Source organism: Spea bombifrons, chromosome 4 (genome assembly GCF_027358695.1).
Source record: "Spea bombifrons isolate aSpeBom1 chromosome 4, aSpeBom1.2.pri, whole genome shotgun sequence".
Classification (NCBI taxonomy): domain Eukaryota; kingdom Metazoa; phylum Chordata; class Amphibia; order Anura; family Pelobatidae; genus Spea; species Spea bombifrons.
Window position 1 is genome coordinate 97994048 of NC_071090.1, and position 24897 is coordinate 98018944.

Genomic DNA, 24897 nt, shown 5'->3' on the forward strand with positions numbered 1-24897 from the left:
TCAAGTTCAGCTTTAGTTGCCGGTCCATTTTCAACAGGACTCTACTAGCCAGTGACTCAGCTTAACTAGTAGACAATCACCTTGACCGTTCTGACTAGCTAATTCAGGTGAGGTAGATAGGTCCAATTTACTTGTGTCCCTCAAGGTATTCTTTCCACCGAGATAATTTACCTGCAAATAAACAACCTCCCAAATCTACAACCTTTACCTATACATTTAAAATTGACTTGAGTCAATCTAGCTTCTATGCAGAATGGTTTCACAAATGTCTCTTTAGCAGTATCTACCACCTATGCTTGGATGGGAGTCAATGGATTCACCACTCCTAAAGCCTTTTAATTTGAAGGAGTTATCCGCCAGCTCCTGAATACATTCTATTCCTACAGCGACCACTGAAACATGCCCTTCATCTGCGATTAATGTGAAAGTTCTGTCCCATCTCTCCCGCTTCTCTCCACCAAACTATAAAAGCTGAGAAGAGAATAATCAGTCCTTCTGTGTGTGTGAATAGCGTTACTCTGCTCCCAGAAAGCCATCTAATTTTAGGCGCTTTATAACGTTTATAAATAGCATACTGTGAATAGAGCCTGTATCTTTTCAAAATCATGCGCATGTGGCAAGGCTTGGGTTAATATGCTATTCTTCACATTAGAGCAGCCCCCCCCACGGTTCATGGGTTCTGTTACCATGGTGATGTGGGGGTGGGTGTGAGATACTGCAGATTATCTCCATATTTCCCATTTGTGATAGTCTGCATATGGTGTGAAGGGCAATGATAACAGTTTGGGGAAGGGGCTCGGAGTCAAGTGATTGCTCCTGTTTTAGGGTCAGTCTACCTGTTTGCACCAAACAGTATCTGTTTGTTATTAGCAACAGCTCCGTGCTTTTATTGTCAGCATCTATGTGATATTTTATTTCCAGCAACCCAGTTAATTACAATCTCGTGATACACTATGGTTTTGGCTACACCTGAAATTTACATTGCGGGTCATTCATTTAATGAAACAATTAGGTAAAACTCCACGGTTGCAGGGTTTTTTTTATATATATTGTTAGATGTTTTAGGTCATTTCACCAACAATCTCTTAATTTTATGGTGCTCACGCCTGTAAAACCTATAGCAACCGTATATTGATCAGTGCTGCTGACCCTCCAAACAGCGCAAGAGATTAGCGCAGAGAAGTGTCCAAGGAACATGGTGAGTAAACAGTTAATTGTAAAGACTTTTTTCCTAGAGTCTGTGATGAGGCTGGGAGGAGAGAGAAGAGATGCTGCTCCGAGTTCACATTGTCACACAGTTAGCGGCTTCCCAGGATCTCCGTGCAGCTGTATCTGCCGTGGCCATGCAGGTAAGAGGGTACTCTGTGTGCATTATTACAGGGGCGCACTGCATGTCACTGTACCCCCTGCTGCGTGACACAGTGTTACGGGGTGCACTGCATGTCACTGTACATTGTGCTCTGAGACACAATGTTACAAGGTGCACTGCATGTCACTGTACCCCCTGCTGAGTGGCAGTGTTACTGGATGCACTGCATGTCACTGTACCCCCTGCTGAGAGACATAGTGTTAGAGGGATGCACTGCATGTCACTGTACCCCCTGCTGAGTGACAGTGTTACGGGGTGCACTGCATGTCACTGTACCCCCTGCTGAGTGACACAGTGTTACGGGGTGCACTGCATGTCACTGTACCCCCTGCTGAGTGACATAGTGTTAGAGGGATGCACTGCATGTCACTGTACCCCCTGCTGAGTGACAGTGTTACAGGGGTGCACGGCATTTCACTGTACATCAAGCTCTGAGACACAGTGTTACGGGGTTCACTGCATGTCACTGTACCCCCTGCTGAGTGACACAGTGTTACAGGGGGCACTGCATGTCACTGTACATTGAGCTCTGAGACACAGTGTTACGGGGGTGCACTGGATGTCACTGTATACCCTGATCTCTGACACCCCTCTGATCTCTATGTTTGTTTTATTTTTCGGTTTTATCTCCTCCATAATTCTTTTTTTTTTTACTCCTCCTTTTACCTTCTCATTACCTCTGCTCCTAATACCCTTCCATTTTCATCCCTCCCCCACGATTCTCAGATTTGTACTCTCTTTCCCCTATTACTATCTCATTACTGTTCTATTATCTCTCTCCTTAATACCCCCATAATATTTCTCTCCCCCCATTACTATCATATTTTTCCCCACCTACCCTTCCCCATTATTATTTCTCCCTATTATTTTTCCATTTTCTTTTTCCCCCTATTACTCTCTCCTCATTACGGTATCATCACATTCCCTCTCCTATCAGTCTTTCATTTCCCCCTCTTCTCATTATCTCTCTCTACCTCCCATTTCTCTACTATCTCTCTCGTTACTTACGTCTATTATTCTGCAACTCTTTCATTCCCCTTCTCCCTCGTATAACTCTTTTTAGTTCACTCTCCCCTCTTCCACTCAGATACTTTCTATATTTCATTTATTTTCCATGTACTTTTCTCTTTGTGTTCTTTTTTCCTCTCCTGCCGAGCTCTTATCTCTCCTCCTCTTATCACTTGTTGTGATCTTCGTTACATGTGCATTCACACATGTATATAGATGGTCATATGCACATACACATGCGGAATAACATTGAGCACTGTGCCCTCTCCTTCATTCGTTATGTTTCATTCATTCATTTCTCCAGCTGAGTCTATGGAATACAGATCAGAGGGATGCAGATCTTGTCCGCAGCTGTTCTTGTGTTCATCGCTTCCTTCCCCACACTTTCGCTCTTCAGGTTCAGATGTTTTGCTATTCTGGTGGAAATTGCTCTGTGCAATGATGCTTAGTACCCCCTGTTGTTCATGGATATGAAATATACATTATTGCCATAAATTCTAAGTCCAGCACACTCTATTAACCATGCAGCTGACATCTTATTACCGGCAAATCCTCTCCAACATGAGAAGGGCTTACGTTTCACCAGCAATCAGCCATATTACACTTTTGGTCACTCTGGGTATTCTTTTAACCCTTTCATTGCTCATAAATAAGGGTTAACCTTTAAATATATATAAAAATACTATTATTAAGCTCTTACAGCCACCTTGTAATCTTAAACCTTAGTAGTAGACACAAATCGGCCACAATTTTGTGAGGTCAAGGTGTGACTACTAGAAATGTTTATTTCTAACATAAAGGGGAAATTCCTGAAATGCTTAATTGGAGAAATAGTAGATATATCTGGGATTCAACAAACGATTAGTTTAGTGATCGAAGGATGGTTTAGATACTAAATTGGGATAGGCATTTTTCTGAAAAAATTCAAACGCATGTGCAAGCAAAGATGTTTATTCACTAAAGCGGGAGTTTGCAGGAGAGCTGCAGTTTCATCTTACCGACTTCAACTTAAGTTATGCATTGTCAACCCCAGTGTCTTTCAGCTCCAATAATACATTAGTTGGCCCTCTTTAAAGTATGTTTATATCCATACGATTTAAAGTATGCATTATGCAGGGTCATCTCAACCACTCTTTCTCAATGCCTATAGAATTAGGAGCATTAAAACCATAATTCGTCGGCAAAGTCCTCTGTGGTGAATAGAGCCCAAAGTGAGATATCAATTTTTCTGTAAAATATTTGAAAAAGGTCATGCATTTAGAGGTCAGGTCACATTTTTTGACCCCCAACCAACTGGGATGAAACACTCTGCAGAGATGCTTGGCTCGACCCATTTCACTAGCCTGGGCTGGTGTGCCATTTCCACCGACTGGTCCCAGAAAGGGTTCGATCACAGAGAGGCAAGTACTGTTTGCTTCCCTAATACCGGGAGATAAACAGTGCGACTGCCCCTTTAATTTAAATTTGTCTATGCATAAATTGTCCATAAGGTATCCAACATTGTTTTTAATATCCAAAACCATTTGAGAAGAGTGTGTGCAGCAATGTACGCTAACGTCCATATATTATTTTATTTATTCCCAACAGTTATTCGCAAGCTGCTAACCTCTGAAAATATAAGCAAAAAAAAAATAATAAAAAAGGCTATTTATCAACCTAATTACCTTCATAATCTCTATATTAAGAATGTGCGTACCGGGGCTGCTGTGTTAATATTATATATTGTGTGATGATGGAGCACTCGTTAAGTGATTTATTTAGCAATATGTCACAGCCCAGCCTGTGTCGTGGGCTCTTGGGCGTCTGAGAGCAGCAAGCCATGATAATTATACCTGTTAATCACTTCCCAGACTCCGATACCCATTCAGCGCTAGCGCACGTCTACATGTATATATTAAAATTATTAGTGTCAGCGGATTCTGCAAAGCTGTACTTTCTCTTAATCATAGTAACAAAACAAACTGATGTATACAAAGGGATGGAAGTGATCTAATCACCATAGCAACAAATGGTACGGTCCAATCAGCAGGAAAGTTCCAATCGTCACTATGGTGATTTGAAACTTTTTATCCAGAATTACTTCCCGGAAATAACTACAAAATGATTTCGAATGAGTAATATGTGAAACAAAGCCTAACCAGAGGGTTGTTTTCGGTCTTCTGCAAACAGGATGGTTTGAATTAGGGGATATTCTACTAAAAATAAGTCACACTTTGCTTGGGATAGCCATAGACCTCAGGCACAAAGGGCAGTTGCCTGTTTGGACGGTGACTCTCATGACCTCCCATGTACCTTTATTGCCGCTCATGGAGCTGATCCAATGCTGAATACATGTGGTGACAGCAAAAGTGTAAAAGTGTGCGGCTATGTGTATCCAAAAGGCAGCCACATATATGTCATTTAATGGCCGCTAGCCTTAAAGTATAAGGGCCGTTTTGGACAAATAAATTTGGATAACTATGTATATAAACAGTAGTGTATTCTGGCCTAGGGCCGCACGTCCAGACGGGCCACATAACATGGAGCCCAACGTCTTATTGGGCAATCCGGCTGCCTGTAGCACTATTGCTCAATGGGAGATCACTGATCTCCTTAACTGGCCCATTTACAATGGGGGGGGCGGTGTCAGCTCAGCACAGTCTCCATAGGAGGACATTAAAAGGTGCTGTATGCCTTTAAGGTACAGAGCATTGGGATACAACATCCTATACCGGCACTCCAAAGAAGGACACGGCGCCCAAGGGGGGAGGGGCGGCTGGTGGCACTTTTGTAGGCTTAGATCTAGGGCAGTCCCAAGGTGTTCTCCATTTCGGGCAGGGTGGAGTTCAGTTTAATGATGTTGACTTGGAGTTAAAAGTTAATAAGAGGGTAAAACAAATTTGGATAACCAGAAGGGTCTATTTGAAAGATATAGAGGGTACAAACTTGTTGAGGGACACTCCATGTTTGTAATGTAATTTCCTCTCGACTCTCGTATAGATTGTCCAACCTTTACACCCTTATCTCAATGACCCTTTCTTTCTCCAAACTCTGCTCAGAACTGTGCTCCAGGTTCTATCTATGCCGAATTTAGCATTATGGTAGCATTGTGTGAATAATACAACAAGGTACACTAGTGTGCCTAATTAGCCTTTCTTTCTAAATAATGAATGACTGTGTAAACAAAAAAACAAAGAGTACCTCTATTATTTATAATAGGGAATAGGACGACTCCAGAATTTATAGTTTGTGGAAAATGGCATGGCAGGTAAAAAAAAAAAAACTTCATATACTTAATTGGCGAGCAAGCGTAGCCTAAAAAACAGGGCAAATAAATATACGCCGCATACACATATGGGAACAGATAGGCAATTACAGCTCTTATTCCTTGGTCAACTCAATCAAGCATTTAAATTGACATACTTATGCTGAAGTAAGAATATTCTTACATTATTAAAATCGGTGTTAGTGAATCTCAGTGTATTTGTAGGAAATTTAAGGGTCCTCTGTGAATTTAATAGGCTTTATAGAACATAAAAATGGCTTCAGACAGGGGTTTGGCAGTATGTGACTTATTGGATATACAATATATATAATATATATATATATATATATATATATATATATATAAATAGGTATATATATACATATATATACAGACACACACACACAATTATTAAATACTCACCTATTTCCTCCCCTTCGTCCCTCACCTTGTTAAAAGTAGCCAAAATATAATTGGAAGCATAGAAGCCATCTACACCCTCCTCTCCCCATTGGAATAGGAGTTTTAAACTAATATTAGACCCCATCTTGTACCTCACCCCCTCTCACCATTCCTGTCCTTAAAAATAAATGACATTTTTTTAAAAAAAATCCCTACCTACCACCAAAAGGATGCAGCAAATAGGAAGGGGGAGAATGGTCCTCATCTTTGGCCCAAGGAATCAAACCAGTTTAAAAATATAAAAAAACCCATGGCAGCAGATTCCTAAAAGGCAATATATACAACGTATACATACTCTGGTGCACCAGCAGCTTCTGTTGACTCGGTTGGACTTTCTTTAAAGGCACTGATGGACAGGTTAGACGGGTTAGAAATACCCACCCGTTAACAGGGGACCTAGGTTCTGTTTCTCTTTACTTCATTTTTTCATTTTATTTTTATTTATTTTTAGTTTACTGATGGGATGGAAGGGGGTTTAGTGACTTACATCTTCCAAGACGCATTAGCCATTTCCAAGAAACTCATGGCTTAATGAATGCACATGTTGATTCATTTTGTTTTTGGTTTGAATTCTGTGCTGGGGTTATTAAAGTCCTAAACTTTGTTAAGCCCTGTATCATGGGTTGACAGGGACTATCCACCTGTTTTGATATTATTATCTTTTATTTGTATAGTGACAACAGCAACAAATCTTCATTGTTCCTGAGTTCTGTATTTACTGATTCGCTTATTCATGCGCGATACGGTATAACCCATTTTTTGCTATTCATGCGCACCTAGGGGGTATTCAACTCCATGGGCAGTAAGGCGCTTTTCGCACGGGGTCCCAGATGGGATCAGTGTTGCAGAGAGGATAAAGAGGTCCAAGCGTAGCGCATGTGTGTTGGCGACTGTGCCTTAGTGCAAGAAGGCTGTGTGAGCCTCAGTAATAAAGTACGTGTGTTAGATACATTTTTTCTATGTTTCCCTGGGATTTTGTAATAATGTGTGTTTTTGTGCATGGATGAGCAAATGAGTAGTGACAGTGCGAGTATAGGTACTCCAAAAGAGTGTACATACTATACTATTACAAAGAAAACTATTTATAAAATATATTATAAAATACATTTATAAAATACATAATATATTAAATAAGGTGGGTTTTTTTAAGGGTTAAAAAATTGTATAGTGAACAGGGTTCCACGGGAATCTAACCCCATTTTTCCTAGAGGATCAAAGGCTCCGTATTCATGATTTTCGTATTCACGCGGAACCCGACCTCTGCGAATAGCGAGGATTGAGTGTACATTCAAAGGGTATGACAAAACAAGAACTGACAGACTAATGTGAAACGATACAGGGGGGGCCCTGATCACAAGCATGCAATCTATAAAAACCATGACACTCAGCAGCTGTAGGTAGGCGAAGGTATTTTAGGTTCAGCATTATGGCTTCCACAACAACTGTGACGCTTTCTGTTAGCTTCCCTTACTACTCTTATTAGACTGGGGGTATACGGCTTGCTAGTTGATATATTTATGATTGGTTTCTCCTTTTGGAATAAAGAATTAGAGCACCCCCTGCTGCTTTTCTGTATATTTATTTAGGATCGGCATTATCATCATCCGGTCCAAGACATGTGAGAAGCATCCTGGAGTAATTTTCAGAATTGCTGTAGCTCAAGAACCAAGACAAACCTCTCTTAAGCAAAACCACCTAAAATATTCATACTATAAGCCTGTTAAAAGTTTAACTATTTCTTCTCAGGGGATGTTTAGCGTGTACAGTTTTTACTTTTATCTCTTTACTTCTCTATGCTTGAGTACAAGATCAGGAATCTAAGATGACAGCAGGGAGGAGTCTGACCTGGTTCTACCGAGTAGACATCGACTGTTCAGAACACACATGAGTGAACACACAGTACAGAACCCCCCAGGGCACCTCTGATTTCCATTCTTCTCCTCTCTGTCACTCCTTCCACCCAGGTTTTCAGCGACAGCCAGGTGTCCCGCAGGTTGTTAGGTGGATCCTCTCATTACGGGTGGATTTGTCAGAACTGTATAAGACAAGGCTTAGGTCACCACTTGGTATGTGATGAGATGGTGAACACCTGCAGCTTTAGTGTCTTTGTGGAAACAGAGCTTACAGCTATGGCAGGTAATACCCATGTGCCCCACCTCGCATATTTACAAGGTTTAAACATTATTGTGTCATCTTGATTTTCTAGAAAATCCAATTCTTCTCTTGAATTCTGATGTTTTGCAGGCTGAGAGCCCAACAGACGTCCTCTCTCTCTCTCGGGTAATAGATAAATTAAAGATCTATATCTGCGTCATACATCACTAGAGCTTGGGGAGTTTTCTGTATTGGTACATTTCATGCCAATCAGGACCCATTAATTAGTGTTCCCAGTGTTTTTAAAGCACTATTATATAAAAAGGTCACAAAGTGCCCTTTCAGCTTGGTATACTAGGAGTTTGTATAGAAAATATAGAATTTATCTAGAATACCGGTATACTGTAATGGAGTTTTTTTTTTTTTAAATAATCTCTACACAATAAAATTCAGTTCGCCTTAATTTGCTTAGATAATTAGTCATCATATTACCTTTTTTTCATTTTCTACCGAGCAGCTTACAGGATGGATCAATTGGTTCTCATCTGTCTGCCACAGAGGTCTTTCACCTATTACTGTCAGAAGATGGCCACATAGTACCGGCCCATGGACTAGCAAAATAGTCTTGACTCCATCACCCTGTGCTATGTACTACTAATTCAGTTAGAGAGAAAAGGAATGGAATATCACAAATAAATGGAAACTGCAATGACTAGTGGACTTACCAAGAACGTGTGGGTTTTGGGTCTATTATTATATATAATTAATATATATTATGCCCTGAGCAATGGAGTTACACTTTCTTTTAAGTTATTTTTATACATTTCTGGTGAGATCATGTTGGCCTCATTTCACTTTTTCAATGTGTCTCTAACGCAGCGTCTCTTTCTTGCAGGGTGACAGTAAGGAGAATGATGGCAGTTTGCTGGGAGACCCTAGCCAGACCTCTCCCGAGAAAAAGGATGGTGTGAAGTGGCAGAAGCCCCGTCTTACCCGCAGGGCCCTGATGAAATGTTGTTTGGTTAAATGGATACTTTCCAGCACGTCGCCACAAGGCCCAGGTACCTAAACCTAGATATTTGACTTATTATCATGTGTTAACCCTTAGTATACCTCTGCTCAACAGGCTGTGTGCCTCATACCTGTTGCACATGAAGTTGTTTAACTAATACTTTGGGATCATTATTATTACCAGTGTTGGGTTTTTTTTGCATACACAGTAACACATTACTAACACATCCATGCATACATTTTATATATAAACAAGTTTGGTATTAATAGCTAGAAAGCTACAGTGTGGTCCACTAAGTAATTGAAGTTAGAAGGTTGATATACCTTTTAGCACGTCAGGTTCATTATTAATTCCTCATCATCCAACAGCTTTGGGATGAACTGGAACGGAGATAGCGAGCCAGGCCTTCTCGTCCAACATCAGTGCCTGACCTCACAAATGCTCTACTGAAGTGAAGGGTAATGCTAAAGCATACAAATGCTATGCTTCCAATTTTGTAGGAACAGTTTGGGGAAGGCCCTTTTTTTTTATTTCAGCATGATTTTGCCCCAGCACACAAAACAAGGTCAATAAGATATGGTTGGATAAGTTTGGTGTGGAAGAACTTGAGTGGCCCGCACAGAGCCCTGACCTCAACCCAATCGAACACCTTTGGGATAAACTGTAACGGAGATTGCGAGTCAGGCCTCCTCGACCAACATCAGTGCCGACCTCACAAATACTCTACTGCATGAATGAGCAAAAATCCCACAGAAACTCTCCAAAATCTTGTAGAAAGGCCTCCTAGAAGAGTGAAAGCTGTTACAGCTGCAAAATGGGGACCAACTACATATTAATGTCTGTGTATTTAGAATGCAGTGTCATAAAACTCCCTGTTGGTGGAATGGCCGGGTGTCCCAATACTTTTGTCCATATAGTGTATGAGCATACCTGGGATTGTCACCTCAATGTAACTATAGCAAAACTCTGAAAATTGGCCCAGCTGCTGGTGGGGCCAAATGTGCCCTGACCGAAGCACTGAAAGGGTTAAACCAGACACATAATTACACGCATATTTATACATAGCCACTAGGTGGCACCCGTGTGCACTTATATTGATTCACATGTGTTGTGCTATGTAAGGGGAAAATAAGCGGGAGGGAGCAAGGAAAGTATTATAATCTATTTTATACATTTATTAATGCAAAATTATTTTTGTTTTCTAAAGCATAGCTTGCAAATGTAGACTTTGTTTCACTCTGTAAGAATACAAAGACTTGGCTAAAAGTATATCGCTTTGAAGAACATATCTTTGTCGTAGATATGACTGTACTTAAAGGATTTAGTTCTTGGCAGAAACATTGTCTTCATGTCAAGCAGTCAGCAGAGCCGGCCTTAGGTGTTCTGGCGCCCTGTGCGGACTACTCGTCTGGCGCCCCCCCATCCCAAAAAAAGAAAGGAATCAAAACTTGTAACAAAACCCCAATCACTATATACTACGCCAAACATTGATGTGGTGTAGGCCTACCACTTCATTGTCTGGCTTAGTAGTAGGGATGCACCGAAACGAATTCTGGACTGAAACCAAAAGTGCAGCATTTACCTGGCCGAAACCGAATATGACCCCCCCACACACACACCATAACACATAACAAAACAATTAAATAACAATATTTATATATATATATATATATATATATATATATATGATTAACAGCAATCACATTCTTATCATGCCCGCAGATTCCAGGATGTACTCGTAGACTACTTGGCATGATAGGAGTATGATTGCCCTATGTACCCCGTCTCACTCCATTCTCCCTATCTACCCCCTCCTAACTATCTACCCTCTCCCTCTTTGAAGTTCACTTACCTTTCAGAAGTCCTGCGGTGAGGGTGCAAGGCCTCTGCCTCCCAGCTCTGCCACTGTATGGAACAGTATAGAGTGATGGGAGTTATGATGTACTTTAGAGCATAATTATATAATGAAAAATACATTGGAAATGGTACAGCATAACACCCATCACTCTCACACCCTTACCAATCCACACACATACACCAATCCACACACATACACCAATCCACACATATACACCAATCCACACATATACACCAATCCACACACATACACCAATCCACACATATACACCAATCCACACATATACACCAATCCACTCCACACATATACACCAATCCACACATATACACCAATCCACACATATACACCAATCCACTCCACACATATACACCAATCCACACATATATACCAATCCACACATATACACCAATCCACTCCACACATATACACCAATCCACACATATATACCAATCCACACATATACACCAATCCACACATATACACCAATCCACACGCATACCAATCCACACACATATACACCAATCCACACATATACACCAATCCACACATATATACCAATCCACACGCATACCAATCCACACACATATACCAATCCACACATATATACCAATCCACACATATATACCAATCCACACGCATACCAATCCACACATATACACCAATCCACACATATATACCAATCCACACATATACACCAATCCACACATATATCCCAATCCACACACATACACCAATCCACACATATATACCAATCCACACATATATACCAATCCACACATATACACCAATCCACACATATATACCAATCCACACATATACACCAATCCACACATATACTAATCCACACATATATACCAATCCACACACATACACCAATCCACACATATATACCAATCCACACATATATACCAATCCACACATATACACCAATCCACACATATACACCAATCCACACATATACACCAATCCACACATATACACCAAACCACACATATATACTAATCCACACATATATACCAATCCACACATATACACCAATCCACTCTCACTGTCACTCTATGCTTTCCTACCTTTCCTCTTTCAGTTTCTTTGCCTCCTCTTCGCTCTTCTTCTTAGTTCTTCTGTCTTCTCTTCTTCCGGGTCAGAGGGCACGGAGACCGGTGGGCGCGGCTTCAGTGCTGTGCGCCGGGATCTGACAGCAAACCCCGGCGCACAGCAGCTGTTGCCGCGGGGATCACAAGGGAGCGGTATCGGAGGTCTGTTAAAGACCTCCGATACTGCTCCCTTGCGAGTCTGCTCCTCCAGCGGCGGACATTACTGTCCGTCTCTGGAGGGGTGCCGGGTGCCCCCATACTGGCGGCAGCGGACCCCGCGGCGGCAGGGGCGTCGGACCACGCTGCGGCGGACCCCGCGGCGGCAGTGGCGTCGGACCGCGCTGCGGCGGCGGCGGACCCCGCGGCGGCGCCCCCTGGAGTGTGGCGCCCTGTGCGGTCGCACAGGTCGCACACCCCAAAGGCCGGCCCTGGCAGTCAGCTATTATTTACAGAATAACATGCTTGACTTGATTCATTAATTGAGTAACACATTACTTTATCGACACTATAGTTTTTAATCAGCAGCTCCAATACTGATCCCCTGACTCTATTACCATGCGGCTGTTTGGGGTAGTAAAGGTATGGAACAAAATATCCAGTTTAGTAAAAAAAAACTACAAGCTTGGCAGGTTTCTACCCGGCCCCTCTAGCAGTGCCGCCTCACGGAATAGCCTTCTACAGTGGACATAAAAAGTCTACACACCCCTGTTAAAATGCCAGGTTCTTGTGATGTTAAAGAATGAGACAAAGATAAATCATGTCAGAACTATTTCCACCTTTAATGTGACCTATAACGTGAACAAATCAATTGCAAAACAAGCTGAAATCTTTGAGCTGTGTTCAAAATTAACCAATCACATTCAAACTCATGTTAAATAGAAGTCATTACATACCTGCCATCATCTAAAGTGACTCTGATTAATCACGATTTACCTGAGATTTGCTTAGTTGCACCTCAGAGCAAAAGCCATGGTCTGCAGAGAGCTTCCAAAGCATCAGAGAGATCTCATTGTTGAAAGATATCAGCCAGGAGAAGGGTACAAAAGAATTTCCAAAGCATTTTCATACCATGGAACACAGTGAAGACAGTCATCATCAAGTGGTAAAACAGAGACATTACCAAGAACTGGACGTCCCTCCAAAATTGATGAAAAGACGAGAAGAAAACTGGTCAGGGAGGCTTACAAGAAGCCTACTGCAACATTAAAGGAACTGCAGGAATTTCTGGCAGGTACCGGCTTTGTGCTACATGTGACAACAATCTCCCGTATTCTTCATTTGAATGGGCTATGGGGTAGGCTGGCTAGACGGAACCCTTTTCTTACAAAGAAAAACACCCAAGCAAAAACAAACATCCAGTCCCCCAAAAGCATGTGAGAAAATATGTTATGGTCTGATGAAACCAAGCTTGAACTTTTTGGCCATTATTCCAAAAGGTTTGGTGCAAAAACAACACTGCACATCACCCAAAGACCACCATACCCTCAGTGAAGCATGGTGGTGGCAGCATCATGCTTTGGGGCTGTTTTTCTTCAGCTGGAACCGGGGCTTTAGTCAGGGTGGAGGGAATTATGATCAGTTCCAAATACCAGGCAATTTTGGCACAAAACCTTCAGGCACCCGTTACTAAGCTAAAGATGAAGTTTACCTTTCAGCACGACAATGACCCAAAGCACACATCCAAATCCACAAAAGCATGGCTTCACCAGAAGAAGATTAACGTTTTGGAAGAGTCCAGACCTGAATCCAATTGAACATCTGTGGAGTGATGTGAAGAGGGCTGTGCACAGGAGATGTCCTCTCAATCTCACAGATTTGGAGATCTTTTGCAAAGAAGAGTGGGCAAATATTGCCACGTCAAGATGTGCCATGCTAATAGATTGCTGTAATAAAATCAAAAGGTGCTTGAACAAAGTATTAGTTTAAGGGTGTGCACAATTATGCAACCAGGTTATTGTGAGGTGTTTTTTATTTTTATTTTTTTAGGTTATGAGAGGGAGATCTGTCGGGAAAGCTTGCAGGATAATTTGTAGTTTAAACCGCCTCACGTCACTATTCAGTATGAAGGGCCAACACTGGCAGGTGATAGGATTATTTACTAAACTTTTAGCAATACTTCCTTAATTTAGAAAAAAATATGGTGAAGCAAATATACTGTGCTTCACTGATCACTAAAAAAGTGGGAAACAGGGGTCTTATGAGTAATTGTTCCTGATGCTTTTAAAGGTAGACGAGTTAGAGGAAACAGAAGAATAAACCGACGGAGGTGGATATGTTATTTTGTTGATAGATCATTGGTCAGACCTCACCTAGAGTATTGTATATAAAGGGCGACCCCATCTCCAGAAAGCTATACCATAGATACTGGAAAGAGTGGTTTTGCTCTTGGTGTATTTCAATGTAAATAAACCTAAGACCCGAAAGAAAACATTTCTAAACTCAAAGCCTGGTCAAAGGGAGATGTTTAATATTTATTAACCAGGTTACTCAACGTGATGTGGTTGGCTTCTGTGTTTGAAGTGTTCTCATGTTTGAAGTTCTAAAAGGTTGAACATGAACACAAAGAGTTTTTAGATCTCTGTATTACAGGGGAGGAACAGTAGGGTCTTCAAAGGGAAAGACCTATAAATGTGACTCCTCTTAAGTAATCAATCGGTTGTTACACTTCATACTCGAGTGCTGCTACCGCGTACCATGGGGTCAATTATGAGCCTTCTCAGCAACCAGACGAAGATTAGCATCAGGAGACAGAAGTCACTAAGAACAAGTCATAAAGGACACCATGTAACAGGTGACAACTGTGTTGCTTTACTTACTGCATCTGCAGGCGATTCTTTACAACCTGAACATGTAATTGTGTGTATTTATGTCTTACATTGTAGAGCAGGTAGAATCCAGCCTGTATTTTTTTAATAACTTGGATACATTTTATAATTACATTCAGTCAACACTATGTAAGGACCGAGCCTATAAAAAGCCCTCTTTTCGGGAACTACAAAATACGCACCAACGTATGCGATCAATATGCATGTTTCTTTGGTGGTGTTTAGTATTTTGTTAGTTTGTGTATGTCTGGTCTTTATAACTTATGCCTTCATTTATTGAGGCATTGGTGTTTGGGGAAATATTTTTGTCCTGAAGAAGGGCATTTTATCGGCTAAGAACCTTGGTCATTGTTGTAAATTCTAAATTGTATTGGTTTTGTGTATTGGTGTTGTGTTGTGGTGTTTAGAATGTTACGCAACAATCTTTTGTGGGAACTCAACAAAAACCACCAAGTTGATAAATACTAAAACAGTTAGTTTCTACATATTTTACGTGAATAAATCCGCTTTGTATACCTTAAAATGCATCTATCATACAAATGTTATCGGGCATGTTGTACCGGCCAAGTTTCTAAAGGCAGGGATGATATTTAAAAAATAGATATATTCTACACAGAGAAGACCAATCATCAGAATTCTCTCTCCCTTGGATAAAGCCGGCATTAAAGAGTAAGCACAAGGCTACTTCAACACCTTATTTACTGAGGGTATTTTGTACCCCAAAACCCAGGGCGTTTTAGCATTTTTACATGATGTTGTTTTTAACCATAATTCTCCTTTTTAATTTTACATGTACCCACACATATCATAATTTTGTCAAGGAGAGACAGAGCTTTCTTTCAATACACTTAGTATAAATAATGCACTAAAATAATAAAAAATCATTCATATGAAAATACCACAAAATGTATAAATGCAAGTGTCCTCATTTTGAAAGGTTTTTATGTTTTTTAGAAGTTCCTGGGCACAAAATGGAACATGCCCATTCCCTCTTCCAAACCTGACATTTTCAAATTTTATTTTGTGAAGCCTATGTCTCATCTGGGAATGTTTACCAGCCCATCAGCTCAAAATACCCCCACAAAAGCATATATTTTTGTAAAGAAGACACCCGAGGGTATTTCACTCGGACCATTTGGACTCTTATTATGCATCCATTTGGTCACCAAACCATGGAACCGTAACATTTATTTTTGTTGCCTTTTACCAACCTTTCCATTTTTTCTTCGGATTGTTTGGACAGCTTACATGCTGAATAGTGCACACGGAATAGGACAGTGCATGCATACAGAAAATAAATGGTTACATTAAATAATATACTATGCAAACACAGTGTAGGTAAAAAAAAAAAAGAAACATTATTACAGGTATTCTCAGCATTTTGCTTTTCTTGTGTAATTTGTTTTTTTTATTTGTCATTTATTTTATTGATTTTGTTTGCAGGTGGGGTGGCTGGCTGCGGCATAATGCCTTAACCTCTGCATCACACCAAGGATCAGACAGTTATTCCAGTGTGTTGGCACTTTTTATAAAAACATTTTTTTTACTTTACTTTTCTGAGGCTGCTGATCGGTCTCTGACTGATCAGCAGCACTCACTACACATGAATGGAGCGCCACGTTCATTGTCAATGCGAGGCTTCAATTCATAAAGGAAGTCTTGCGCGATCATGTCATCGTGCCCTTTGGCGAGGGAGGGTACAGGGCAGTTCTCGGGAGGCAGTCCCCCGCATCGGGAACCAGCGGGTATTGGGTGTTCACGGGTGCAAAGACTTTATTCTTGACGTTCTATGCTGTCAACATAGGTTTTTGGGCCAATGTTTTTGCAACAGCAAAAAGGTTTTAAGGGGTTAACAGACGTCTTGCGTGTACTTAATCATACAATATTTCCTCCAGAGAGGTGAGTGAAGGTAGAAGTCCTACCTGAAAGGGTTAATAATTAGACTACATGTGTGCTTTTTAGGACTGGAGAACACTGATATGCATTAGAGGAGGTAAGAGGGACAGTGGGACTTGGCTCAAAACGAGTGACTGTTCCTTATAAACAGGGACAGTTAGTAGGTATGGGTATATGTATAGGACTCAAGTGCTTCCTTTTCATTAGTATATTCCGTTAGTGCTTTAGAAGATGTGTAACGTATCTCATTATAACAAATGTGTGAGGGCTCGGTGTTTACATGTTGTAGGCGTATGTGACTCCCTCTTCTGGGCTTCCATAGTTATTGATCCCAATGCTAAGTACATGGCTGGCCCTGGCCCAGTGATAAAGCCAAATACACAACAATAAAATGAAAATATTTACAGCCATTAAAATGGGGCCTAAATCAGGTGGATTTATTGATTTGACTCCTGCTTACCACAGCGATAAGGCACTTGCTTACTCATACTTTATTACAGGCAGGCTTCTTGTGTCTTTAATAATTCACAGCGCTAATTGTCTTAAAATACTTTGTTTTGAAATGGCAAGACAGGCAGTTTGTCCTTCCTACCAATCCTTCTCTGTATCTCTTGTGCTCCTACAGCAAATTCAGTCTGTAAAATTAACTAAAGGGTGTGACGTCAGTTCCGTATTAAAGAAATACATCGGGTGTAAAATTGGAGCACTTAACTTTGGATGAGCAAACGCAAAACTAACATATGGCCAACCTCGCCACGTAGGAGACATACAGTGCTGAGGAAAAGGTATTTGCCCCGATTTCTTTCATTTTTGCCTACGTGTCACATTTAAATGTTTCGGATCATCCAGCTAATTTTAGACAATAATATTAGACAAAGACAAGGAGAGTAAACACAAAATGCAGCTTTTAAGTGATCATTTCATTTATTGAAGGAGCTAATCCACACCTTTATCACCCATGTGAGAAAGTAATTGCCCCCTAAACCTAATAAACGGTTGTCTTGTCAGCAACAATTGCGATAAACCGGCAAAGAGTCTTTCACATCGCTGTGGATGGTGTCATCAAGATGTTTTTTGGCAAATGTGAGGCGAGCAGTTTTTGCGCAGTCTCTTTCTTATTGTGGAGTCGTGAACACTGACAATAACTGAGGCAAGCGAGGCCTGCGGTTCTTTTACACGTTAGTTTGGGTTCTTTTGTAACCTCCTAGATGAGTTGTTGATGCTCTATTGGAGGAGTTTTCATCGGCCGGTCTCTCCTGGGAAGGTTCAGCGTCGTTCCAAGTTTTCTCCATTTGTAGATAATGGCTCTCACCGCGGTTCGCTGGAGTCCCAGAGCCTTAGAAATCTGTTCTTGAATTTCCTTAGATCATGACGTTATGTGCTGCAAAATCATCATTTAAAAACTGCATTTTGTGTTGCGTGGGTTATCTTTGTCTAGCTGGATGATCTGAAACATTTATGTGGAAAGAAATACCCAAAGTTAACTGCCAAGTCACATGTGACTCAATAAATTTGTGGTGTCAATAAGCTTGATGTTTCTTCTGAGCTCATACCTGCAGTGTTTCCACAATATTCTGATTTTACGTGTAGAGACCTGCTTGGCGTGTCACATCTGATATAAAAATATATATTTATATATCAAGAAATAGCCTTCAAGCTATCCTGAAGATGGGTCTTCTTGAGGAACCCTAAAGCAGATATGAGTGGTGCTTCCCCTTTAAGGGGATCCCCCTGTAGTCCCTGGAATGCCTTCTGTGACAGACCCTCATACAAGAGCTGGTAATTGTATTAATCCGTCAGTCTCATCCCCATTCACCATCTCTAATGCTCTACCCATTGCCATTGATCTGTGGTACAACCTGCTGCTACACAACTAGCACGCTTCTCATCGAGCGCTCCGCACTATTCCAAGGGTCACCCATCACTTAGCAGACCCAAAACAAATAAATAATTCCCATTCACTTAATGACCTTAAACGGTGGTTTCTAAACCCTTTATTTGCCAAGGCAGGTTCTTTCACCTGAGGAATGAAATAATGGAAAACCATACTTGATAGGGTAAAGAGTCCAACTAGCAGGGGAGCTATACAGAAGGTACAAGAAAAGAAGATAATGGGTAAAGTTTTAGGTTAACCAAGTGGAATAAGGATCCTTTATGCATTCTGATCTTCTTCCGGGCTTAATTAACTAATGTCAATAAATATTTTATTTTAGTAGTTGAGATGACATTACACATTCTCTGAGTGCTTATGTATCCCTCGCTCAAATAAAATAAAAAAAATAATTTAATAAAAATTAAAACCATTAATTTATATACGTTTCCCTCAAATATTAAAGCCCTCTACCCTCCACGTTCACAGAGCACGGTGATCATAACTGGGAACTCTCTGGGTCCGGCTACCAGGAGACCCCCCCTTGCGGGATGTAGGCAAGAGGTCCCGCTGACGGTGGGCAGCCGCGCCAACGTTGGGGAGCAAGGGAGTGCCGCAGCCATGCGGCCTGGCAAATCCTACGTTTATCAGTTTAAATCAACCTATAGTATGGTATTTACAGAGGAACATAAACAACCCTTATCTATTAAAAATCCTTCGTATGTGTATACCATGAAGGCAGGCGTCTTTAACTCCTTGTTTTGAGCATGATTATTCCTCCCCTTTAAGGTATCTCTCCTCAATTAAACAGTGGTTGTTGTTGTAGCCTTTGTAAAGGTGGTGGGCAAATGAAAGACATGAAATTCATTAGATAATGCCAGTTTTGCCAAATGCAGCTACCAGATAGTATACATACGGTAGTTATTAAAGTGTAAGCTCTCCGCAATTAGCCCCCTTTTGCTTTCTGCTGCCTTAGAGGAGACGTCCGAGGCCTGTGAATCTGTGTAATGTGTAATCAGGTATGTCCCCCGCAGTCTTTTCCTGTCTCAGCAGTAAGACCTATGGTTTAATGGAGGAAGGATCCTATTTGGATAATGCAGAATAGATTCCACTGTCTAGAGCTTTTATCCATTTAAACATCTTTAATATTTTACATTGAAACAAAGAGGAATCAATCTTCCCTGTATCTTCGCTCTCATTCTGGGGCTCAAATAACAGCACTGGCAGAAATGCTGAGAGAGAGAATTGGAGGAGGCAAAATATATGATCGGGCCGAGGGAGGGGGAGAAAAAGAGAAAGGGGTGAGAGAGACCAAGAACTATACGATAATGGCGAGATGGACGAATGCTACCAACATTGACTTGATACAAGAGCGAGTGGCACAGATGGCATACTGAGATGGCTCTATACTAATGAGTGCGAGGAGGAAAGAGAGTACAGAGTGAGTGAGGAGGAAAGAGAGTACAGAGTGAGTGAGGAAGAGGAATGATTCCAGAAGTGAGATTATTTTATGTTTTGGAAAAGCTCTAGGGAACAAGTATAAAATGGGGGGGTGATGGTGCTTTTGGAGCAAGGCGTTGTAGAAGAAATGCTGTAGTTCTGGCACATTATATTAAGTGGAATAAGTGAGTGATAAACTTTGATTAGTTTCAAAATGGTAAATACAAAATACTAAATCTCTGATGGCCTGCATTTCTTTGGCTTTTTGTATGCCAGGGAAAACTTTCTAAAAACACTTAAGTAAATTAGTTCCATAGAGTGCAGTTCAATGGGCTTCTCTTATTGGAGTGAAACCTTTCTTAATACCCCCATTTTTGCGGGAAGTTGCAATCATGGGTTGGTTGAGGAGAACCTCTGATCTTCCCTGGCCTGCTGGGTTCTGCTAGCATAACAAGGTTGCTTTTTGGGTAAGAGCCTTCTGCTCCACCAACTTCCAGGGCTGGTCATCTCCACCACCTCAACCCCCCCCCCCAACATAGATGTCACGACTTGGAGATGTTTGGGGGGTATGGGACTGGGGTCTGGGGTAATGTATGGAGACTTAGACATGGTAGTTGGGATTGAGCCACAGTTTATAGTCAATAAGACGGTGTAGGATGGTGCTAATATTTTCATCAATAGCAAAATACATTAAGTAGATCAGTTTTATGAAGCTATTGATGGGACGTTAAAAATAAGTTGGTCTGAAAAACAGGGGAAAAATGAAATAAAATAAGGAAGATATTTGGATGAAAATGGGAAGGCTGCCACTGGCCAAAGCTGCTGCCTATAAGCCATAATAATCAATAAGAACATTTTTGTTAAATGTTTTACAAATCCACTTGTTGCTATCATTATTATGTTTTATTTATTTAGCGCCAACAATTTACGCAGTGCTTCTTACAATATAAAGGGTTTATTCGTTTAAACGGAGATTGCAGTAGAACTGTAATTTAACTCATTAACTTCACTATGCATTATCACAGGACATTCCCAGCGAGCGGATTTACCTTATCGCCGAGCGTCATATCCACCTTTTAAGAATGCGCTACTCCTGATGGAAAAGAACTATATGGAGGCTGTGCCGACTGGGCATGGTCCTTTACCATGTTAATGGGCTGGTTGGGGAGATTAGCTTTTAACCAGCCCGTTTTGCAGTGGTGCTACAGAAAACCTGATTGCCGAAAAGGGCAACTGGGTCTTTGATATGCAGCAATGGGGAAGCTGCCCCCTTGAACCTGTTAGCCTGGGCCAGAATATGCCATTGGCTGCAAGAAGGGCTTAGTTGGCCCAGTATAATGTATAGTTAGTTCATTTACTGAGAAGTTTTGAGTCACCTGACCGATAGAATTTCACAGGGTCAACACACTTGTCAGGGTGGGCCCTTCATAACACATAATGGAGTCTGTGCAACTCGCCCACTTTAGTGAATAAGCGCCTAAGCTCATAATATATTTCCCGGCGGATTTTGATGCACTGAGTGCAATAGTAAAGATATACCGTTTTAAGATTGAGTGGGAATACGGTATGCTAATGCTGCAAGACTGAACAAGAGAGATACGGTAATGCTGGGAACACAAGAGATAATTTGCTTATTTAGTGCTTCTTGAGGGACTCAGAGTGCTTTATACAATAGCTTACAACGTAGTAATGGGATAATAGTATTCAGAACAACGGGGAGGAGAATTTAACATGTCTAGATGGCTTTTTAACGCAATGCCTCGGTAAGCACTTTCTAGATACGTACTACCACTATAGTTTAACCTCAAGCAATAAATGGCTTAGCAGGGCATGTTTCATACATGCAAAAACCGTCTAGCCAATTATTTTTGAGGATTTCACCATTCCCAGATTGACTTAAATGCATGTGCAAGTTGGACTTTCGTTAACTCGGAAGCACTGACGCCTTAGTGAATAGATCTACCCAAAATGGAGGTCAATTGAATGCTTTGATCTATCGTATTTTTTGTATCTTCCCTACAGAGCAGAGAGGAAAGACAACTTCAAATCTTTTTACTTGAATATCGCCCTACGGCATGTTAAAAAAGTTAAGTACATTTCTTGGATGGGGCTACTAAACCCAGGTGACAGTCAGTCCCGAAGCTCTTTTATAGCAGTCTTAGGATCGGTCTCAGGTTGAAAGGTCAGAATTGGTGATTTTATTGGTGATTCTTAATTTAGATTATTTGGGGTTACATATAAAATGGTTTATTCATTAAAGCGGGAGTCACGATAAGTTAAAGATCACGATAAGAATATCCATTGAGGGGTCCAATACAAGGATCTTCTTCACCAAGAAGAATTTGGTTGGCCCTTTACAATGCATAATTAAATCAGTGATCGTTTTTGAAAATCGCTGCAGTCCATAATGCAGGACCTGTTGTGCCTGTTTTGCATGACTAGGGTCTTCATTAATAAATAGTCTAGTTGAAGAGCTAAAAACAAAACTCTCCAGCAAACTCCCGCTTAAGTGAATACCCCAATGAGTAATTGTGTTGTATAGTGGTGTAATCACCAAACCAACCAATAAACTGCATGAGAATTGCCATTTATGCATCTGTTCTCAAAAATCTACAATGACACTGGCAAAGCCATCAATATCATCTCAGTGGAGTCTCTCGAAAGAGAAGGCCCAAGACGTTCCAGAAAAGGATGTCCCAGAATGCTGTTCTTTTGACATAGGACTCTTCATCATACTGCAAATCACTGACAACTCCCCATTAAGTGAATAAACCCCTTGGCCATAATAATTCTGTATTTGTCAGGGAACGGATTACCCCGAGATCCCACAAGCACTCTCAGACAGCGTAATGATTCCAATCAACACTTGGACGATAAAGCAAATAGATCTATCATCATATTAATGTGCTCCTCTTCACAATGCTGGCTGCAGCGGTGCAGTTTGACCTCACAGGACAAGATTAAACCGCTGGCATGCTCTTCAATGCTTTTTTTATCCTGTGTCACCTCTGCTCGAACACATTACTTCACATACAGGACTGAAAATCCTTCAGCTCACTTTTCAAAACCGCGGGCTTGCTGAGGTAAGTCTTTTTCTTCCAGAGGACCATCACTGCTGTCTCTATGGAAACCTTTATCTCAATCAATGTGTGTAATGAGAGAGTGGTATTCCTCAGACGCTCCTCCCCATCCCACACCAGAGAGAGTGATGGAGAGAGGAGGGAGGAACGGATGATGAGGGAAGGAAGGAGAGAAGTTGGCTACAGCCTGATAGTTTTTCGGTATCCAATGGGACATTATTGGGCGGACACCCAATGACTGCAAAAAAACTGTAGGTAGAGGTATTACCTCAATATGACCCAACAGAACTGACCACTTATGGTCACTTGAGAAGCTTTTCCACAGATGTCGCAAATACATCCATTGACAGTGATGTTCTTCTGAAACTTGTCATCAGTTGGCTAAGTTCTAGACCTGCACTTCGGAGTGTGTTCTGCGTGGCCCAGGTGTTCAAAGGGTCCTAGGACCCACTCGGACCATTTGTCCTTTCTTCAACTGTATTCAACTGAGGAAATTGTTTGTCTTTTTGCATTTTCTTTGTGGTATCTTGGCTTGAGAGCTGGAGTCCAGGGTGAGTTTCGTGCTTACAGCCCAGGACCCCCTGCAGGGGAAAGCTGGCCTGTCATGGGGATGGAACTGTTTGCTATTGCCGTGGTTATTATACTCTTTGTAGCTGTCCTCAAGCAGTTTGGGATACTGGAGCCCATGTCCATGGAAGGTAATTAATCAAATCTTCCTTATTACGAGCGTCACAATTAATTCTATGTTCTGCTATTGTAATCCTACAAAAGAACTTTCATCGGGGAGAAACTGTATTACATCTGTAGTTCCTGTGCTGAAAAGGGAGCCGATCTTTATCTGTCATTTGCACGTACTTTTACTGACAGCAATGTTTTAAGGGGATGCACAATCTGTGTCTTCAACTTACCCTTGATCTCCTGTAGTTTGTAAACTTATTTCTGGAAGCCTGCGATTTCCTGTCGTTGGGCTGATTCACCGCAATCAATATGTGTAAAGATCAACATCTAAATGATCTGGGAGAGTTTAGATTTAAAAACAAAAATGGGTAAAGGGGGGGGTCTCTGAAGATATAAGAATACAAGACAGCTAGGAAAACTTTAGTCGGGGACTCAGACAGGAAATCAGTGAGTGTTTGGCCTATCTGAATATTCTACAGATAAATCTATGAGGATGGGAAATGCATGCATTAAGCGGCAGAGAGCTTTTACAAAAGGTATACTGCGGCTAATACAGCAGTGTCATCCAAGCCGAAAAAGCACTTGAGTTCTCCATTCCAAGGTGTGTATGTACATTAGCACTTTAACCCTGGCGTTTAAACAAAGAAGCTGAAGATTTAACCCTGTCTGAGAACTTTACTGGAAACGAAGACCGTACAGAGTTAATAACCCTCAGTTTTTTTAATACAACGCCTATCATGCCTGGACAACAATAGCGAATGCCCATAGTTACCATATGGGATGGGCAAAATGAACAGTACTGGGCACTTGGCATTAAAGCCCATTGCTGATTCTATAAAAGAATATTAATAATATGCAGTATTGTAAATACCATTCATTGGTGCCTGCTGTAAATCCCTTGTATTTACAGTCACATATGCAAAGTGCATGGGTATGGTTGCTTATGTAGTATGTATACTGTTTAACG

General features: G+C 41.1%; 1 protein-coding gene across 2 annotated transcripts in view; it reads left to right on the forward strand.

Moving 5' to 3' along the window:
* The first annotated feature begins 1271 nt into the window (after positions 1-1271).
* KCNIP3 (potassium voltage-gated channel interacting protein 3) overlaps positions 1272-24897 on the forward strand; it is a 34263-nt gene continuing 10637 nt past the window's right edge. The window contains exons 1-2 of one of the 2 annotated variants that reach the window (XM_053464662.1): positions 1272-1349; positions 9073-9238. In XM_053464662.1, the coding sequence (XP_053320637.1) occupies positions 1344-1349; positions 9073-9238 (172 nt within the window). In that variant the 5' untranslated portion in view covers positions 1272-1343. Of the gene's footprint in view, positions 1350-9072; positions 9239-23630; positions 23951-24897 lie in introns of those variants that run through there. The other variant, XM_053464663.1, reaches the window with a different exon arrangement.